Source organism: Eubalaena glacialis, chromosome 10, assembly GCF_028564815.1.
Source record: "Eubalaena glacialis isolate mEubGla1 chromosome 10, mEubGla1.1.hap2.+ XY, whole genome shotgun sequence".
NCBI lineage: Eukaryota > Metazoa > Chordata > Mammalia > Artiodactyla > Balaenidae > Eubalaena > Eubalaena glacialis.
The window spans coordinates 111,329,163-111,346,137 of NC_083725.1; the positions used below are offsets into that span (position 1 = coordinate 111,329,163).

Consider the following 16,975-nt stretch of genomic DNA (forward strand, 5'->3'; position numbering starts at 1 on the left):
TAAAAATTATTATCAAAGCACACTGCACATATCTTTATGTATTTGGCTCCATATTCCAGACTATTACCTCAGGACAGATCCTTCAATGTGAGGGTAGTGATTCAACACATATAATTTCTTGAAAATTGCTGATTTTCTTTCTAGAAGGGATATGCTCTTTTAGCATCAGAGTACTAAACTGAAGATTATTACTTCTACTTCAAAAGTACTGGGTAGCAGTCGTTGACATTGATAGAACCTCAGTATCTCTCCAGTGTTCATGTCAATACAGAGTTACATGGTACCCAGTATTGTGCTAGGTCCTGGGTATTAGTGAAGAACAGAATCCAATCAGTCCCTGCCCTCATGGAGATGAGGAGGGGACAGAGATACACAAGTGATCTCAGAGGCAAACACATCATTAAAGGAGTGGTGAGATCCCTGGTTATAGATAATAGTTCTCTTTTTTGTGCCCGACTTGTCCCCTTAACGTCTAATTCACGAAGATTATTTGGGGTAGAGGGTGTGTTGGTCGCCTTTACCCAAAGTAGGAAGAGAGACAGGCAGGTGTGTGCTCCAATGCTGCTCCTAGAAAAGGAATTAAAATTCTCAAGGAATAATAGTCTTAGAAACTTCCAAGTGAAAAATTTCCCACTATGATTCCACCCATCTTCCAACCCTCTTACCCCACACAAGGCTGTGCCCAACAGATGACAGTACAGAGGCAGAAGCATTTAGAAAAGGAAAGAAAAACTTGCAAAACATGCAGGGAGCCAGACTTTAAAAGTACCGGCCTGCCAGAATAAAAACCACAACAAATATTCAAAGGGAAAAATTGCAAATCAGCAAGAATACTAAGGTTGCATTATTCTGTTTGTGGTGGAAAACAACAATGTCCTTACATGATTATCATATTCATAAAGGTTGTGATATATCTTCAGACATCAGCACAGCAAAAGTAAGCAAAACTACATTCTTTGGGGGGGGGGTGACAAAACCAGTCAGGTGATCCTGTTAGTTTTGGTTTAACTCAGGGTGCAAAGTGTCCCCCCCACCCCACTTACTGTGGCATGTGAAGTATTGACACTTAATCATTGGACGCAAGGCCAAGTGTCAGTTTTTGTTTCTACAGTAGATATGATGTGTTGGTGTGTGTGTGTAGTCAGGGTATGTTGTTTTGGATACCATGTACACTTGCCCTGAAATTCTTTCCTACCGATCATGGGCAGCAGAAAGAAAACTGGATAAAGAGATTCTAAAATAAATTAAAATAATAAGATTCTTTTCCTTTATGCATTCAACAATCATCTGTTAAAACGTTCTCTATGCTAGTCATATGGACAAGACTTGGCATTTAATTTTGGGACCATTTATAGAAGTGAGGGCAGAATTAAGGGCACTTACTGTTACCAAGTCCAAGCTCGGACTGTTCACCGCAAGACAGGACAATAAATCGAGAGACGAGTTGTTGGGGCAAGGAACAGTGACTTTATTCAGAAAGCCAGCAGACTGAGAAGATGGTGGACTCGTGTCCCAAAGAACCATCTTGCTAGGGTTTGGATGCTAGTTTCTTCTATAGAACAAAGAGGGGAAGATGAGGTGATAAAGTAAAAAAGGCAATAAATTGTTGCAAATATTTCCTGGTTCCAGCCGGGTTCCCAAGAAGATGTGTTAATTTCTTCTTTCCTGCAGCCATTCATGGGTGGGCCTGGTCAGGATGTTTCCTGTGAGCTAAACAAAGGTATTTTAGCTTAATCTCAGGCGTGGGAGGCAGGGTTCCCAGAGATGGGCCATTATGTATACTTTAAGCGTATAGGCAACACTTTAGTGATTAACTTGTAGCAAAAACAATAGAAAACAAAGGTTAAACGAAAAGAAAACGATCCAATATGGACTCAGATTTATTCTTCCTTGTTACACTATAAGGGATGGTGAGGCACTCAGGGCTAGCAATGGTAGGAAACTGTTTGCATCCTGGGGCCTGAAGTGACAAGGTGAGAGAACACTGTTACTGGAGCCCAGCAAAAACTGGAGCCATGGAAGATGGGCTACACAACAAGAGCTGTGGTCATAGAACCATCATAGTAGAGGGAGAAGGGGGTAGTGGTGTGTGTATGGGGAGAGGGATAGATACCCTACAGACCTTTGTGCTACTCTTTATTTTCCTTCAAGTACCTTCATTGGCCACATCCAACCAGAAGCCGCAGGGTGAGTGAGCTGAGATGATTCAGTCCTTAGTGACCAGCCTCCCAGGCGGCAGAGCAAGGTGGAGAGTGGATCTGGGGGGGTAGACCTAGATTAACCAACAAAACCTTCCCTTTGCGTATCACTAAGAGGAAGAGCAGTCTCCAAAAGTGATGGAAACATAGTGTCCAGAGAGGTGGGAAAAAAGTTTGGCTAGAATAGCATCACAGAGTCCTTGGGTGAGGAATTTCAAGGAAAAGGGAGCCTCCAGTGCAACAGAGATCAAGTCAAAAAGTAGCCACTGGATTCAGCAATTTGGAAGTCATTGGTGACCTTCATTAGAGTGGTCTCTGGGTGTAAGACCGGAACCAGACTGTGCTAAAGAAAGAATAGGAAATGGTTGAAATGCAAAGGAGACAGGGAGCCTTTAGAGGATGATATAAGATTAAGGGAAGTTGCTTTTTGCCATGAGGTGTAGAGGGAAGTTGCTTTTTGCCATGAGGGAGCAGAGGCAGATACTGGAAACAGACTGAATGATTGTGAAGCAAGATCACAGAGGAAGCAGGAGGGGCTGAGACCACCAGCTTTGCAGAGGAGAGGGGACACTTTTAGAGAGGCATATGGGGATTTGCTATGGGTATATGGAGGGAGAATGTTGTGGGTCTAGAGCTGGTGAGCATGATGATGAGTTGTCTCCAGGTAGCTTCTGTTATTTTTTTCAGTGAAGTTGGAGGCTGGGTCATTACTGTTGGTGAGAGAGGAGGTAGCAGAAGAGAGGTCTTAAAGAGACCAGGGAAATTTGCCCCAGTCTTGGTGGGGACCCGAAGGAGCAGCTGACTCAGAGCCTTGGGGACAGCACTGGGGTTGATAATACCTCTCTATCCCTACCGTGGCACCAGTCAGCAGAATTTTGTGATCTTCTTTAGTCATGTTCAGCCTGGCATGAAGATGCTGGATATTACCGAAGGTAACAGAGTTGGCAGAAGATCAAGGAGCCAAAGACAGTGACAGTATTGGTGAAAGACTGATGGAAGAGATGGACCATAGATCTTGGTTGGATGGGGCAGGGAGGAAAGCCCAAAGGAGGCTTATTTGGGGGAACTGGAGGCATCAAAGGTGGTCTTGAAAAGGTGGAAGAAGAATAGTATTAATGATGATTGCTAACATTTATGGAGAGTTTCCTAGGGGCCAGACCCATTTACTTCTCACAGCAATCCTACCTGCTGTGTCCTACTGTTGTCTTCACAGATGAAGAAATTGAAGCAGAAAGCTTCAGCAAGTTGTTCAAGGTCATACTGTTGGTCAATGACAACCAGACAAGGGAATGAGGTCGTAGACATTTGTGGTCTAGGAATAGTATACTGTGGGTTAACATTTCATCGCTGACTTGAACAGATATTCATACACCAATTTTCATAGCAGCATTATTCACAATAGCCAAAAGGTGGAAACAATCCAAGTGTCCATGAACAGATGAATGGATAGCAAAATGTGGCATACACACATACGATGGGATATTATTCAGCCATGAAAAGGAACATAATTTTGATATAAGCTACCACATGGATGGACCTTGAAAACATTATGCTTAGTGAAATAAGCCAGACACCGAAGGACAAATACTATATGATTCCACTTACATGAGGTACGTAGAATAGGCAAGTTCACTGAGACAAAGTAGGATTGAGGTTGCTAGGAGCTGGGAGGAGGAGATCGTGGAGGAGATCATTAGTTTATTGGGTAGAGTTTTTGCTGGGGATGATAAAAACGTTTTGGGTATAGATAGGGGTAATGGTTATATAACATTGTGAATGTATTTAATGTCACTGAATTGTACACTTACACATGGTTAAAATGATAAATATTACGTAATGTATATTTTACCACAATTAAAAAAAAAAGATTTCAGTGGGGAGCTACTTCTGGGTGATTACAACAACAAAAAAGCTGTTGTAGAAGTAAGTTGCTGAATTTGGAGGTAAAGATGGTTTTCGTTGAGGAAGGAAGGGAGAGGCCAGGAGCTGAACGGGTCATCCAGCAGGAGCCCTGTGTCCTGACATTTATCTATCCTCAGGGAGCAGCGCCTGTGCCATCAGCTGGCCCGATGCATTGAATCCATGGAGGGTGCAAACCAGACCGGAATGATTCACCTCCACTTCCACCCCTTCTCCAAACTCCCCGAGGTACAGCTGCTGATTTTCGTGACCTTCCTGATTATGTACCTGGTCAGCATCAGCAGCAACCTCTCCATTTCTCTCATCATCTGGATTGACCGTTCTCTCCATGCCCCCATGTACTTCTTCCTGGCCAACTTGGCAGCTCTGGAGATCTGCTACTCTTCCACCATTGCCCCTCTGACTCTGGCAAGCACCCTGTCCATGGAAAAAACCCTCATCTCCCTGCCTGGCTGTGGTGCCCAGATGTTCTTCTTCATATTCCTGGGCAGCGCTGACTGCATTCTGCTGGCCGTCATGGCCTATGACAGGTTCGTGGCCATCTGCCACCCTTTGCGTTACACCCTCGTGATGAACTGGTGGTTTTGTGCCCGACTGGCCCTGGGCTCTCTGGTGTTGGGGTTCATCTTGGCCATGCAGCTGACTGTGCTCATCTTCCAACTCCCCTTCTGTAAGAGCAAAGAAATCGGTGTGTTCTATTGTGATGTCCTTCCTGTTATGAGATTGGCCTGTGCAGATACCCGGGTCCACGAGGCCACTCTGTTTGTGGTCGGTGTCACTGTCTTCACCATCCCCTTCCTACTTATCACCGTGTCCTATGTCTCCATCGTGGCTGCCATCCTGAAGATCCGCTCTGTGGAGGGAGGCACAAGGCCTTCTCCACCCGCTCCTCCCACCTGACCATGGTTCTGCTCCAGGATGGAGGTGCGAGCCTCATCTACCTGTGCCCCAGCTCCAGCTACTCTCCAGAGAGGGGCCAGGTAGTGTCTGTGGTTTACACATTCATCACCCCTATGCTGAACCCCTTGACCTACAGCATGAGGAACAGAGAGCTTAAGGATGCTTTGAAGAGAGCATTGATGAGGGTCCTGTCATCCTAAACGCAACAAACACCCTGGATGTTCCTGTGTGACATTGCTGAGTAGAGACGAATGGGTATGCTCTCTGAAAGACGGGAGACAGGGGCTAAGAGGTCATTGGTTTTACACTGTTACTTCTTCCTGGTTATATTATTTTTGAAAAGTCATTTTCCTTTTCTCATTCTTAGACTCCTCATCTCTAAAATAGGGATTAAAATGCCCACAAGACCTAAATTTTGGGATAGTTATGATGATCAAAAGATATATTAAGTGGAAATACTTTGTGACTTCTATTTATTATTATTATTATTTTGCCGCAGGGCATGTGGGGTCTTATTTCCCCAACCAGGGATTGAACCTGCGCCCCCTGCAGTGGAAGCATGGAGTCTTAATCGCTGGACCACCAGGGAAGTTCCTACTTTGTGACTCTTAGAGGGAGATGTAGCAGTGTACATCATTATCACTAACCTCAGCATCAAGTGAAAAGTCTGTGTTCTGCTTTGGACTTCTCTCCAGATGTAGTTCTCAGGTTCTTAGCATTGCACATATGGGCAGAGGCAGAGCCAAGCATAAGAGGCAAATCAAACCAGGACCATCCCAATCATGATTCCCATTATGTAAATGCTGAGTTTGTGCCGCTTTGAATTATTTATCTTTCATCCTCAATTATCTTCCAGGGAAAAGTGATAGGGAAAGCACTAGAGTTTTAAAGTTTTGTTAGTTTCTCTTTATTTAACTTTATACCTGGAGCTAATCTGTCTCCATCTCAATCTCTGACTCTATTAGTCTGCTTCCAAATCCCTCTCCCTTTTTCCATTTGTTCTCTTTCCCATTCTCTGTCCCTTTCTTCTCTCGTTCTCGCTCTCTTGCACACACACACACACGCATACACATTTATCTCATAGTCTCCCTTTCTGCCTACCCCTAGTTGATATGGTCTGAATATTTGTGTTCCTTCCAAATTCACATGTTGAACTACTAATGCCCAGTGTGATGACATTAAAAGACGGGGCCTTTGGGAGGTGCTTAGGTCATGAGGGTAGGTCATCTCACGAATGGGATTAGTGCTCTTATAAAAGAGACCCCTCAGAGCTCCCTAGCTCCTTCTGCCATGTGAGGATACAATGAGAAGTCTGTGACCTGGAAAAGGGCCTTACCCAACCATGCTGGTACCCTAATCTTAGACTCCTAGCATCCAGAATTGTGAGAAATAAATTTCTGTTGTTTATAAAGCCACCCAGTCTGTGGTATTGTGTTACAGCAGCCCAAATGGACTAAGCCTAGTGTATGTATTATGCTAAGTATGCATAATATGGAAAAATTGCTTTGTTCACTAAGCCCCTTGGTGTAGAAAAGAGGTAGTGTTGGTTCAAATCTGGATTCAGGTAAAACAGAGCTAATTCTGTGAAGACAAACACTGACTGGATACATTGAGGAGGTGAAAGAACTCATTCATACGGTTCCGAGCGGTCACAGTAGGATGATAATCATTCTGACGATGATCATTTGTCTCAAGGCAACGGCAGAAGAACATAGATGCTTTACTATCTTTTTGTAAGGCAGAGGAAGCTCATTCATTCTACCTGTTGATTACTGAGGGATTTATTTATTCAACAACATTGAAGGAGACAGTAAGCAATGATTTATTGAACTCTACTATGTACTATGCTCCCACCTGTGGTAGGTGGAACAGGAAAGGGAAAGGTAAGGAAGAGGCAGCTCCTGCCTAGAAGGAAGTTAAAAGTCTAGCAGTATATGAGAACATACACCACGATTACACCAAGTGTCAAGTGATACAATGCTATGAGCCACCGAAGGAGGGTCAGTGAAGGGAATCCAGGTTAGTTTGCTGGGGAAGGTGGCACATGAGCTGCACCATGCCAGGTCTTCAGGTCTGCGTGTACGCAGAGGGGCAGGAAGGGCATTTCTGGAGGAGGGAACTGTGAAGGCACAAAAACAAGGGAATCAGCTACGCAGGGAAACAACCTCTGTTTCCCTATCTGGAAAAGCATAACACGTGTGCCATGACATTTTTCTTTTCTTTCTTCTGACGTGTATCACAGGCCTACAGGGCAGAAACCATGACCAGAAGTCATATTACATGAAGCTGAAATGTCACCTTACTCTTTTGAAAGACGAGAACCCAAAAGGATCTTCTTTGATTCACTTACAGAGGCTTGCTTCTCCTCCTATGTTCTACTGCAGTATTCTACTGGGTCAGCGTTATTATCTGTAGGACACCAATCCTGTTGAATAATAGGTGTTTGGGGGAAATAAACATTATACGGTCAAACAAATGTGAAGAATACTGTGCTGATCAAAATAAAACTAGTGGTTTACTGCAGGTTTATTCAGTGCCTGTACTGTGCAAACGTGCAGTCATGACTCTCCAAGATGAGGGATGCACGTTGCATGTTTTCTAAATTGTCACCACCAAACTCTTTTATTCCTTGGAATCTCTTAGGAAATATTTTATCGTGTTGAATCTACTTTGGAAAATGCTGCCGTGGCTAAGGCTGACTGGATAAAAAGAGGGCGATTTCACTAGTGATTGAAATATTCCAGGCACTTTTCAATTCCCCAAGCTCTTTGAGAAAACAGTGTAGTTATGAGTTAGCAGGCTTCTTTTCCAGTGATTGAATAAGGGAATTAATGATTGCCATATACCAACCCATTTATCATCATAATAACCCATGAAATGCGTGTTAGTATTATCTCCGCTTACATATAAGGAAACTGAGACACAGGGAGGCTAAGTAACTTGTTCAAGGTCACATAGCCAGTAAACATAAAACTGAGATTTGACCTGGGCAGTGTGGTCACCAAAGCCTGGGCAAAAAACCACTCTCCCAACATGCTATGACTGTCCAGTTAGAGCTTGGGAAAATCGCTTCATTTTTCTGACAATTCAGTTGCATAATAAAATGGGGACAATACTGTCTACTCTGTCTCCCCGAGTTATTGTGAGATCTCCAAGGAAAAAAACCCCCAAACTGTAAAAGGATAATAAAAGATGCAGCATGGTTATTCAAACATCGACATGGAGAAATACACTAGATGGCTCATTTTTTTAAATACCAAAAGTTTAAAGACATAAGTGTTCAATTCCTTTCACCTAAGGTTTCCCTATGTTTATGGTTACTCTTGATAGGTGTTTCACAGGTGTTGTAAGAAACAAGCATGTCTTCTGCAGCTCAGAAGTAACAGCAGGCTTCTCTGCATGAGGCTTCCTCACTGAGTCTTCCCACTTACCTTACCAGGCTCCTCGGAGAACTATGTGCATAAGGGCTCCAGGGATTGAGGAGTTTGTATAAACATAAAAACAAATGAATATGGTGCAAATTATTTATATTGTTAAATCATAGGCATAGGTATGTGGTATAGGGAGATTCGTGTTAGGAAAACATCTGAACAACATGATATAAAACATCTTTATAAACAAAGCACATTATTTTTTTAAAATTTATTTTACTGAAGTATAGTTGATTTACAATGTGGTATTAATTTCTAATGTATAGCAAAGTGATTCAGTTATATATTTATATACATCCTTCATATTCTTTTCCATTATGGTTTATTACAGGATATTGAATAGAGTTCCCTGTGCTATACAGTAGGACCTTGTTATTTATCCATTCTATATATAATATTTTGCATCTGCTAATCCCAAACTCCCACTTCATCCCTTCCCCACCCACCCCCCTCGCCCTTGGCAACCACAAGTCTGTCCTCTATGTCTTTAAAATACATTACTTTAAACACACCGTTCAGTGACACAGGGAGTTGCAATTGCATTTAGTTTTAAGATCCAGGAAGGATCTTCTTTCCTCCTTAGGGAGAGGAGAGGAGAATCCCTAGGGAGTGTGTGTGTGAGTGTGTGTGTGTGTGTGTATGTGTGTGTATGTGTAGTCACACACTACATAAGAATAGTAGTCAACTATTCTTTGATTTATCCTCCAAATAATTGCAGTGCACCTACCTCACAATACCCCTGGAAGGTGAATAATATAATACCTGGTCGTTGCTCTCAACAGATATGTAAGCAACGAGGTATAAGACAACCCAGGGTTTGCTTTTAAAATAGATCTGAACAAGTACTGTTTGGGGCGGGAGGGCAGAGGGCCAAGGAGACCACCTGAGTGAATTGGAGAAGGCCTCGGTCTTGAAGGAGGAGTAGGGATTTGTCAGACATGAAAGGGAAAAAGGACAAATCAGGCAGAGCTGGGTGGGAAATCCTGGGCATATTAGATGCAGAGAAGAGGTGAGTGTTTGAGGAGGCTGAAGGTGGGGCTGTGTGTGTCCAGGAGTGACAGCGCCTGGGGCTGGGGCCAGACTGCGCAAGGGCTTGAATGCCATTCTAAGAAGAGTCTGGACTCCCTAATCGTGTAGTAAGGAGCCACTGATGAATTTTAATCAGAAGAAAGACATAATGGAGCCATAGGACAAGAAGATTCATTTAATTAATTTGGTAAACCCTAACTGAGTGCCTACAACGACGTTTTGGGGCTGAGGCTGGGGTCTGGGTTCACATTAGTGAAAAGGAGAGACAAGGCTGCTGACCTCGCGGAGCTCACGGAAGGTACAGGAGGTAGACCGGGTTACACAGTGTGGTAGGGCTATAATGAAGTCCAGGCTGTCAGGGAAGCATGTTTGAGGGACACAATCCTAGAATGGGTGAGGGTTGTCCAGTTCAGATACAGGGGAGAAGAGAGCTCTAAGAAAGAGCATAACTCTGGCATGAATTTGGGATTTGAATTGTGTTCTAGGCAGCTGCTGAGATGGCTCCCGGTCTCCATCCCCTTGTGTAATCTCCTGGTCTTGAGTGTGGGCTGAACCTAGTGCTTCTCTTTTAATCGATACAGTATGGCAAAAGTGATGTCACAGCCGAGATTAGGTTACAAAAACACTTTGGCTTTTCTCTCTCTTTCTCTATCCCTCTCACCTGCTTGGGCTGATGGAATTCAGCTGCCATGTTGTGAGCTGTGCTATGAAGAGGCCCACGGGGTGAAGTACAGCCCCTGAAGAACTGAATTCTGCTGGCAACCATGTGAGTGACTTTGGAAGCAGATCCTTTCCCAGACAAGCCATGAGATGAGACGCAGCCTCCAGCAGACACCTTAACTGCAGTCCTGAGGCAGAGGCACCCAGCCAAACTGCACCTGGAGTCCTGAATCACAGAAACCAGAGGGTAATGTTGTTTCAAGCCGTTTTAGGGCAATTTGTTATGTGGCAATAGATAACTAATACAAACTCTAAGGGGGTGAAAACTACAAGTCAGGAAGTGTATTCTCCATCCTCCCTGCAGTGGGGAAGAATTGCTGTGGGGAACAGAAAGGACCTTCCCCTTCAATTTTCTAGCTCCTTTATCTCTTTCTATTGAACACCGCACCATGAGGACACTGCCTCCAGGTACAATAGCCAGAAAGTGGTCTCACCTGTTCCTCAGCAGGCCCTGAGGGTCAAGGTGGGGTAAGTGCTCAGTGGGAAAGAAACAGGCTTAGAGGAAAGAGAGAGAGAGGGAAGCAGAGCCCCAAACCCCAGGATCCTCTTTTTGGTTTGTTTGTAAAGGTGAAATGAAGTGTTGGCTGACTTATCTATAGCCAAAATGCAAACTCTTGATTTAATCTTGCTGTATTTGTTTAGTGGGGAAACAACTACACATTAGACATGGTGGGAAACCAAGTACCCTGGTAGAGCAGAAAAATAAAAATACATCAGAGAGGAGGGGATCCTACTAAGCCTGGAACCTTAAGTCACTGTCGGTCTACGTGGAGACCCTACAGTCCACTTGGGCTCAAGGTCAGAGTCTTCCTCACCAGCCCATGGCCTCTCCTCACCCAGGTCCCTTGTCCCTCAGTAACTTGACTTTCTTCAGTTCATTTTACACAACTAGCTGCTGCCATCCAGATTTCTGCCTGTCATGGAAGAGCAAATATTAATAGAAAATGAACAAAATAGGGTTCATACCTAATAGGAGTTTTTAAAAAAAGGCTGGAAGTCTGTGACAACTCCCTTCGAATAAATGTCATAAGAAGAGAACTCTGCTGATGCTTCCCTTCCTGGGTTCCTGGACTCCACGTGCAGTTAAGAGCGCTCTTTATGCTGTCTTCAATGTGTAAAAAGGTTAAGGAAAATCAAGTGGTCATTTCTGTTATGGCCACATAGGCTAACCAAAAGGTCATTTTTTTTTTTTTTCCCTTCATGGGAACATCCTCTCATAGGAAACCAAATTTCTTTTTTGTTTCCTAGTTTTATGGAGATATAAATTGACATATAACATTGCATTAGTTTAAGGTGTGCAACATAATGATTTTTAAAAAAATTTTATTCGTGTATAGTTGATTTATAATGTGTTAGTTTCAGGTGTACAGCAAAGTAATTCAGTTATATATATACATATGCCCATTCCTTTTCAGATTCTTTTCCCATATAGGTTACCACTGAATATAGAGCTCCCTGTGCTATACAGTAGGAGTATAATCCCAAATGTATTAATCCCAGTATTAATCCCAAAATGATGACCACAATATATCCATCACCTCACATAGTTACAACTTTGTTTTTGTTTTGATAAGAACTTTTATTTTTTTCCAGCATCATGATTTAATTAAGGGAGCATATTCATTGTAGAGAACTGTAGAGAATATATTGATGATTGTAAATGTGACTCCTCATTACAGCCTTAAAATTTTTGAAAGACCAGAGCACAAAGATGTCAATTATATATCCAAACTACAGGTACAAAACAAGTACATGTATTTTCCATGCTCCAAAATTGAGTACACACTGTACTGTCATAGGGAAGGGGTTTACCAATGAAGACCTGACAATCAAGTACTCAAGATTGATATACCAAAATAAAATATAAAATAGGAGTTTATAAAAACAAGTTTGACAAGAGCAGAGAGGACCCTTGATAAGAACTTTTAGGATCTATTCTGTTAGCAACTCCAAATATACAATACACTATTATTAACTATAGTCACCATGCTGTACATTACATCCCCGGGACTTACTTTTTTTATAATTTGAAGTTTGTACCTTTCGACTCCCTTCACCCATTTTGCTCCCCGCCCCCCATCTCTGGCAATCATCTGTTCTCTGTATCTATGAGTTTGAGGAAACCAAATTCTGATTACCTAGTAAATGTATTTTCTAAGAGATATGGAATCATTCAAAACAAGATATCCACAAATGAAAATAAAGAATGTATGATGTTCTTGATCTTGAAAAGTTCGAGAATCACTAGTTTTGATCAGCCTCCTTACCTCACAGATGAGAAAATAGATTGTGCGATGTCAAGTGACAGCTGTTTTGTGGCAGAAACTGTGTCTAGAACTCAGTCCTCCTGGCTATGTGTCAGCAATTGTTCTGTGGCTCCACAGCTACTGTCCCTTCATGGAGAGCCCGTCTTGTGAAAGACAGATTAAATTTCTTAAATGTTTGGACAAAGGCAAAGAGCAAGAAACAGTGGTGGAAGTTATAGGAAGGAAAATTTTTGTTTCATATAACAAAACACTTTTAAACAACAGTTGGAACTGTTCAACCAGAGAAGATGCTTGAGAGTGTTTGAAAAAACTGAAAAAATTAAAATGCATTCAGGCAGAGGCTGAATGGCCATCCTTGATCATTTCCTGTGGTCCTTTTCAGATGTCTAATGTAAAGAGTTGTTCACATATCTGTCTCCTCAGAAGACTCTCTTTTCCTGAAGCGCGGAAACTTAGCTATCCCCATTATCAAAAATTTGTGAAGGAAGGGAGGTGGAATGCGATTTCTGATTAGCTTACCGTTTCCATTTCTGACCACCAGGGGGCGCAGAAGCCTTCCCTTTACCAAAGACTGGAAATTAATTCACCTAGCGAACGCCTGGGGTAGAAGGAAGTGTGCAGGACTAGAGCGAGGATTACAGACCATATCTTCATGGGAGGCGATGAAGTCAACACGGAGCAAGCGCTAAGATTGCAGAACAGGGCAAAGTTCTGTTAGAATTACGAAAATATTTACAGCCCTTTTAAAAAAAATATTCATTTATTTATTTAATTTTGGCTGCGTTGGGTCTTCGTTGCTGCACGTGGGCTTTCTCTAGTTGCGGTGAGCGGGGGCTACTCTTCGTTGTGGTGCACGTGCTTCTCATTGCGGTGGCTGCTTCCCTTGTTGCGGGCTTAAGTGGTTGTAGCGCGAGGGCTCTAGAGCGCAGGCTTAGTAGTTGTGGCGCACAGGCTTAGCTGCTCCGTGGCATGTGGGATCTTCCCGCACCAGGGCTCGAACCCGAGTCCCCTGCCCTGGCAGGCGGATTCTTAACCACTGCGCCACCAGGGAAGTCCTACAGCCCTTTAATCTGGATGCATAGCTCAGATTCTTTCCCTGATTTGAGGATTGAATCTTAGGCCTGTCAGTCCTATTTATTGAGCTCCACTCCATATCTGCTGGATATGTCATCTGTTCCCAAGAAGGAAGATAAATAGGGAAGAGGGAAGAGAGGGTGGAGGTGTGGGGCAGGGGAGGGGAGAAAGACGGAGGGGCAGTGCGAAGAAACCGCCCACTTTTCAGAAAGTGGGATCAGGTACTACTCACCTAGGGGATCAGGTCGGAAAGCTTAAGCTTTCCAATACACACATCCTTCTCTTACAGCTCTGCTCCACAGGTGACGAATCAGTCATTCCTCCTCTGTCAACAAGGCCTCACAGCAAACTGGGAAGTGGGTAATATCTCTGATTTATAGATACAGAAACGGAGTCCCCTAGAGAAACAATAACTTCCCAAAGGTATACACTTTGTTAGTGGCAGGTGTTCTGACTTCATCATTGAACTGCTTGCATTTCTCTTAAGGATCCCCATTGCCAACGTCATAAAATCCAAATTCTTCGTCCCGGCCTTCCCTACCCCGCCTCACCTCCAGTTATTTCCACGAGGTACACACTCTTTCAGCTCCAGCACGCAGTCCCCCGGACCGTGCGCATTCCTTTACTTGGAATGCCCTTCCTCCAGGCAGAATTAATTGCTCTCTCTCTCCCACCTGTTATAGCACAAATCACGTTGTCTTCGAGTTCCTCGTTTACGGGATGTTGGCGCCGCCTTGCAATGAATCAGTCTGTTGAGGGCTGGATCCTAGCACAGAGCCCGGCACAGGTAATGAATGGCTGTTGAATGGAAAGGCTGGAATTGAGGTCAGACAGACCCACTCGCGGCGGGATCTCCCAGTGCTGGTCCATCGGGGGACCTGGAGCTAGGGGAGGTGGAGTGAGAGGCGCGGAGGGTGGCCGGGCGGCGGCGGCGGCGGAGGCACTGGCCCTTTAAGGAGGAGCGCGGGGCGCGGCCCAGGTAAGGGGCGGGTCCGCCGGGCGGATCAGCGCTGCGCGCCGGCGCCGGCCGGGTAGCCGGATTTGGAGCGCGCGGCGCCGGCTGGGCCGGAGGGGGCTGCGCGGCGGAGCCTCCAGTGGCCTCGGACGCTCCTTCTCGCCCGCGGCCGCCGCCCGCCTCTGCCTGCGCCTCCTGCTCCTTCGTCCTGGCCGGGCCCGGCCGCCACTTCCGGCCGCTCACCTGGGACGCGCTCACCTGCCTCCGGGCGTCTGGGCACCAGGATGAAGGACCGGCTGGAGCAGCTGAAGGCCGTGAGTCCCGCCGCATCCGGGAACCGGGCGGGCCGGGGGCTGCGGGGGTGGAGCTGCGCGGGAGAGGGACTTCCCTCGCTCCCCCAAATCGAGGCTGGGCGGGGGGAGTGCGGGGCGGGCGCAAGGCCTGTCCTCCCCAAGCCCCAGACGCACCCACCCCTCCTCTCTGGTGTCATGTGCCGGGTGATTCATCGCTAGGCTGCAATTTCCCTGGATGCCTCTAGTCTCCTCCCACCCCCGCCCCCCAAGTTGGACAGCATCAGTCTAGAGATGGGCTCCTCGGGAGGTGGTGGGTGCTTGGGCCCAGCGGGGCTCTCTGTGAGGTCAGGGGTCACTCACCACCTGCCCAGTGCTGCCTGGCACTGTGCCCAGGACCCGCCTCCTCCCACGTTCCTCCTAGTTTCTCTCCTGGGGGACGCTGAGACGACTGCCCTCGCCCCCGGAGAGCAGCTCTAGTGGGTGACCTCCCGAGCTGTGAGCTGGTCACGTGCCTGGATGGGTCCAGCGCCTCACTACCCAGCTGTCTGTAATTATTAATTCCCCCCTCCCACGCCCACCCCCATCCTTGGGACAGCTGTGGTCAGGGCCAAGGATCTGAAGGTAGATCGTTTCCAGCTCTGCTGCACAAAAGCTGTAAAACCTTAGGCTACGTACTCTTCTGAGCCTGTTTCCTTATCTGTCAAAGGGAGAGTGATATGCCTTAGAGATTTGTTATGATATCAAATGATATAATGGGGCTTAGTATAGAGAAATGTTAAAGCATGGGTTAAGTCCAACATTCATTGAACAAATAATTATTGAGTGTATTCTATGGGGCAGGCCCAGTGCTAAGCCCCGGGGATTGGGTGACTCAGGCTCTGTCTTAACGGAATTTAAAATCTAGCCCGTGATACAAGGTAGTCCATCTACTTGGGAGCTTGTCAGAAGCGCAGAAGCTTAGGCCTCAGTCTGGACCTATGGAATCAGAATCTGATTATTCATACATCTCCCCGGGTGATCATGAGCACATTGAAGGTTGGGGAACAGGGGACTGGATAGAACTGGGTTTGCCTCCTGGCTCCACTACTTACCAGCCATCCCTTACTTAACCTTGGAGCTGAAGTTTTGTCATCTGTCAAATGGGTAGTTGTGAGGACTGAACCCAAGAGAGTATGCAGAGCCCTTTGTATGGTGCCTGGCACATACAGGACTAAGCAACGGTAAATCTTATGCTCGTCCCTGCGAAAGCTCTTCGGAAAAATAAAGCCTTGTCCAAGTGTGAGGGACTTCTGGGCTGATGTCACAGTTATTTTTCTTTCTCCTCCGTTGTCTTGGCTGACACCTTCTTGACCCTCTCACCTGCTCTAGGTAGTAGGGCTGCGGAGGAGGCAGGAGTGATGGGGAAGTGACGGAGGCCAAGGGGCAGCCGCCCATGGTGGGAGTGAGCCTCCCAGCCTCCTACTTGCTCTTTGTCATTTGAGCCTCATATCATCCCGTTTACTGTCAGGGCAGAATTGATTGCCTCTGTTTTTAAAGGTGAGGAAGCTAGAGCTCAGACTGGGAAGGAGGGACGCCCCAGGTCACAGAGCTGGTGAGGGCTCAGCCGGGGGAGGAACCCAGGCTGCTGACCTCTCTTGCCCTGGAGCATGCTGACTGGGGCGGCAGAAAGGGAAGAAGAGCGTGGTTTTGAAGATCTTCCTGGAGCGTGCAGCCGGCAGTCCCAAAACAATGCAGAACTGGACAGCAGGTGGAGGTGGCGCCCTTCCTTGCGTTAGGAAGTCCATTCCATGTCCGGCTTGTGGGGTCTTAGTTCCCCGACCAGGGATGGAACCTGTGCTCTCAGCAGTGAGAGCGTGGAGTCCTAACCACTGGACCACCAGGGAAGTCCCTCCCACGGCCCTTTCAACGGCCATTGCCAACAAACAGCACAGAGCCTTCACTGAGCTTTGAGTTCCAAGTATACATTCACTTTGCCGGGGAACCCAAGCAAGTCCCTTTGCTTCTCTGAGCCTCACTGTTACCTTCTGTAAAATGGAGCTAATGCTGTGTTTCTCCCTTTCCCTCTTGGGGATGTGGTGGAAGTGAGATTGTAGACGGCGCCGTTATGATGGCAGTGCTGTTGTGACATCACAGGTGCTGTTCCAGCCTTGTGGAGCAGGGAGATGGGTGGTAACACGGTGCAAGAGGC

General features: G+C 45.8%; 2 protein-coding genes and 1 long non-coding RNA gene across 8 annotated transcripts in view; 2 read left to right on the plus strand and 1 right to left on the minus strand.

Moving 5' to 3' along the window:
* Positions 1-4,280: 4,280 nt before the first annotated feature.
* LOC133099954 (olfactory receptor 10V1-like) lies at positions 4,281-5,218 on the plus strand. The gene is given in 2 exon segments (XM_061203779.1): positions 4,281-4,974; positions 4,977-5,218. Coding segments are annotated over 2 exon segments (936 nt in total).
* A 1,805-nt stretch (positions 5,219-7,023) lies between these two features.
* LOC133099645 (uncharacterized) lies at positions 7,024-10,358 on the minus strand. The gene is made up of 4 exons (XR_009702358.1): positions 10,140-10,358; positions 8,450-8,470; positions 7,369-7,443; positions 7,024-7,262 (listed from the first exon to the last, which is right to left on the minus strand). It is a non-coding gene; the product is annotated as an uncharacterized LOC133099645 (long non-coding RNA).
* A 4,186-nt stretch (positions 10,359-14,544) lies between these two features.
* STX3 (syntaxin 3) overlaps positions 14,545-16,975 on the plus strand; it is a 41,675-nt gene continuing 39,244 nt past the window's right edge. For 3 of the 6 annotated variants that reach the window (XM_061201800.1, XM_061201802.1, XM_061201803.1), the window contains exon 1: positions 14,547-14,808. In XM_061201800.1, the coding sequence (XP_061057783.1) occupies positions 14,779-14,808 (30 nt within the window). In that variant the 5' untranslated portion in view covers positions 14,547-14,778. Of the gene's footprint in view, positions 14,809-16,975 lie in introns of all 6 variants that reach the window. The other 3 variants (XM_061201804.1, XM_061201806.1, XM_061201801.1) reach the window with 3 other exon arrangements.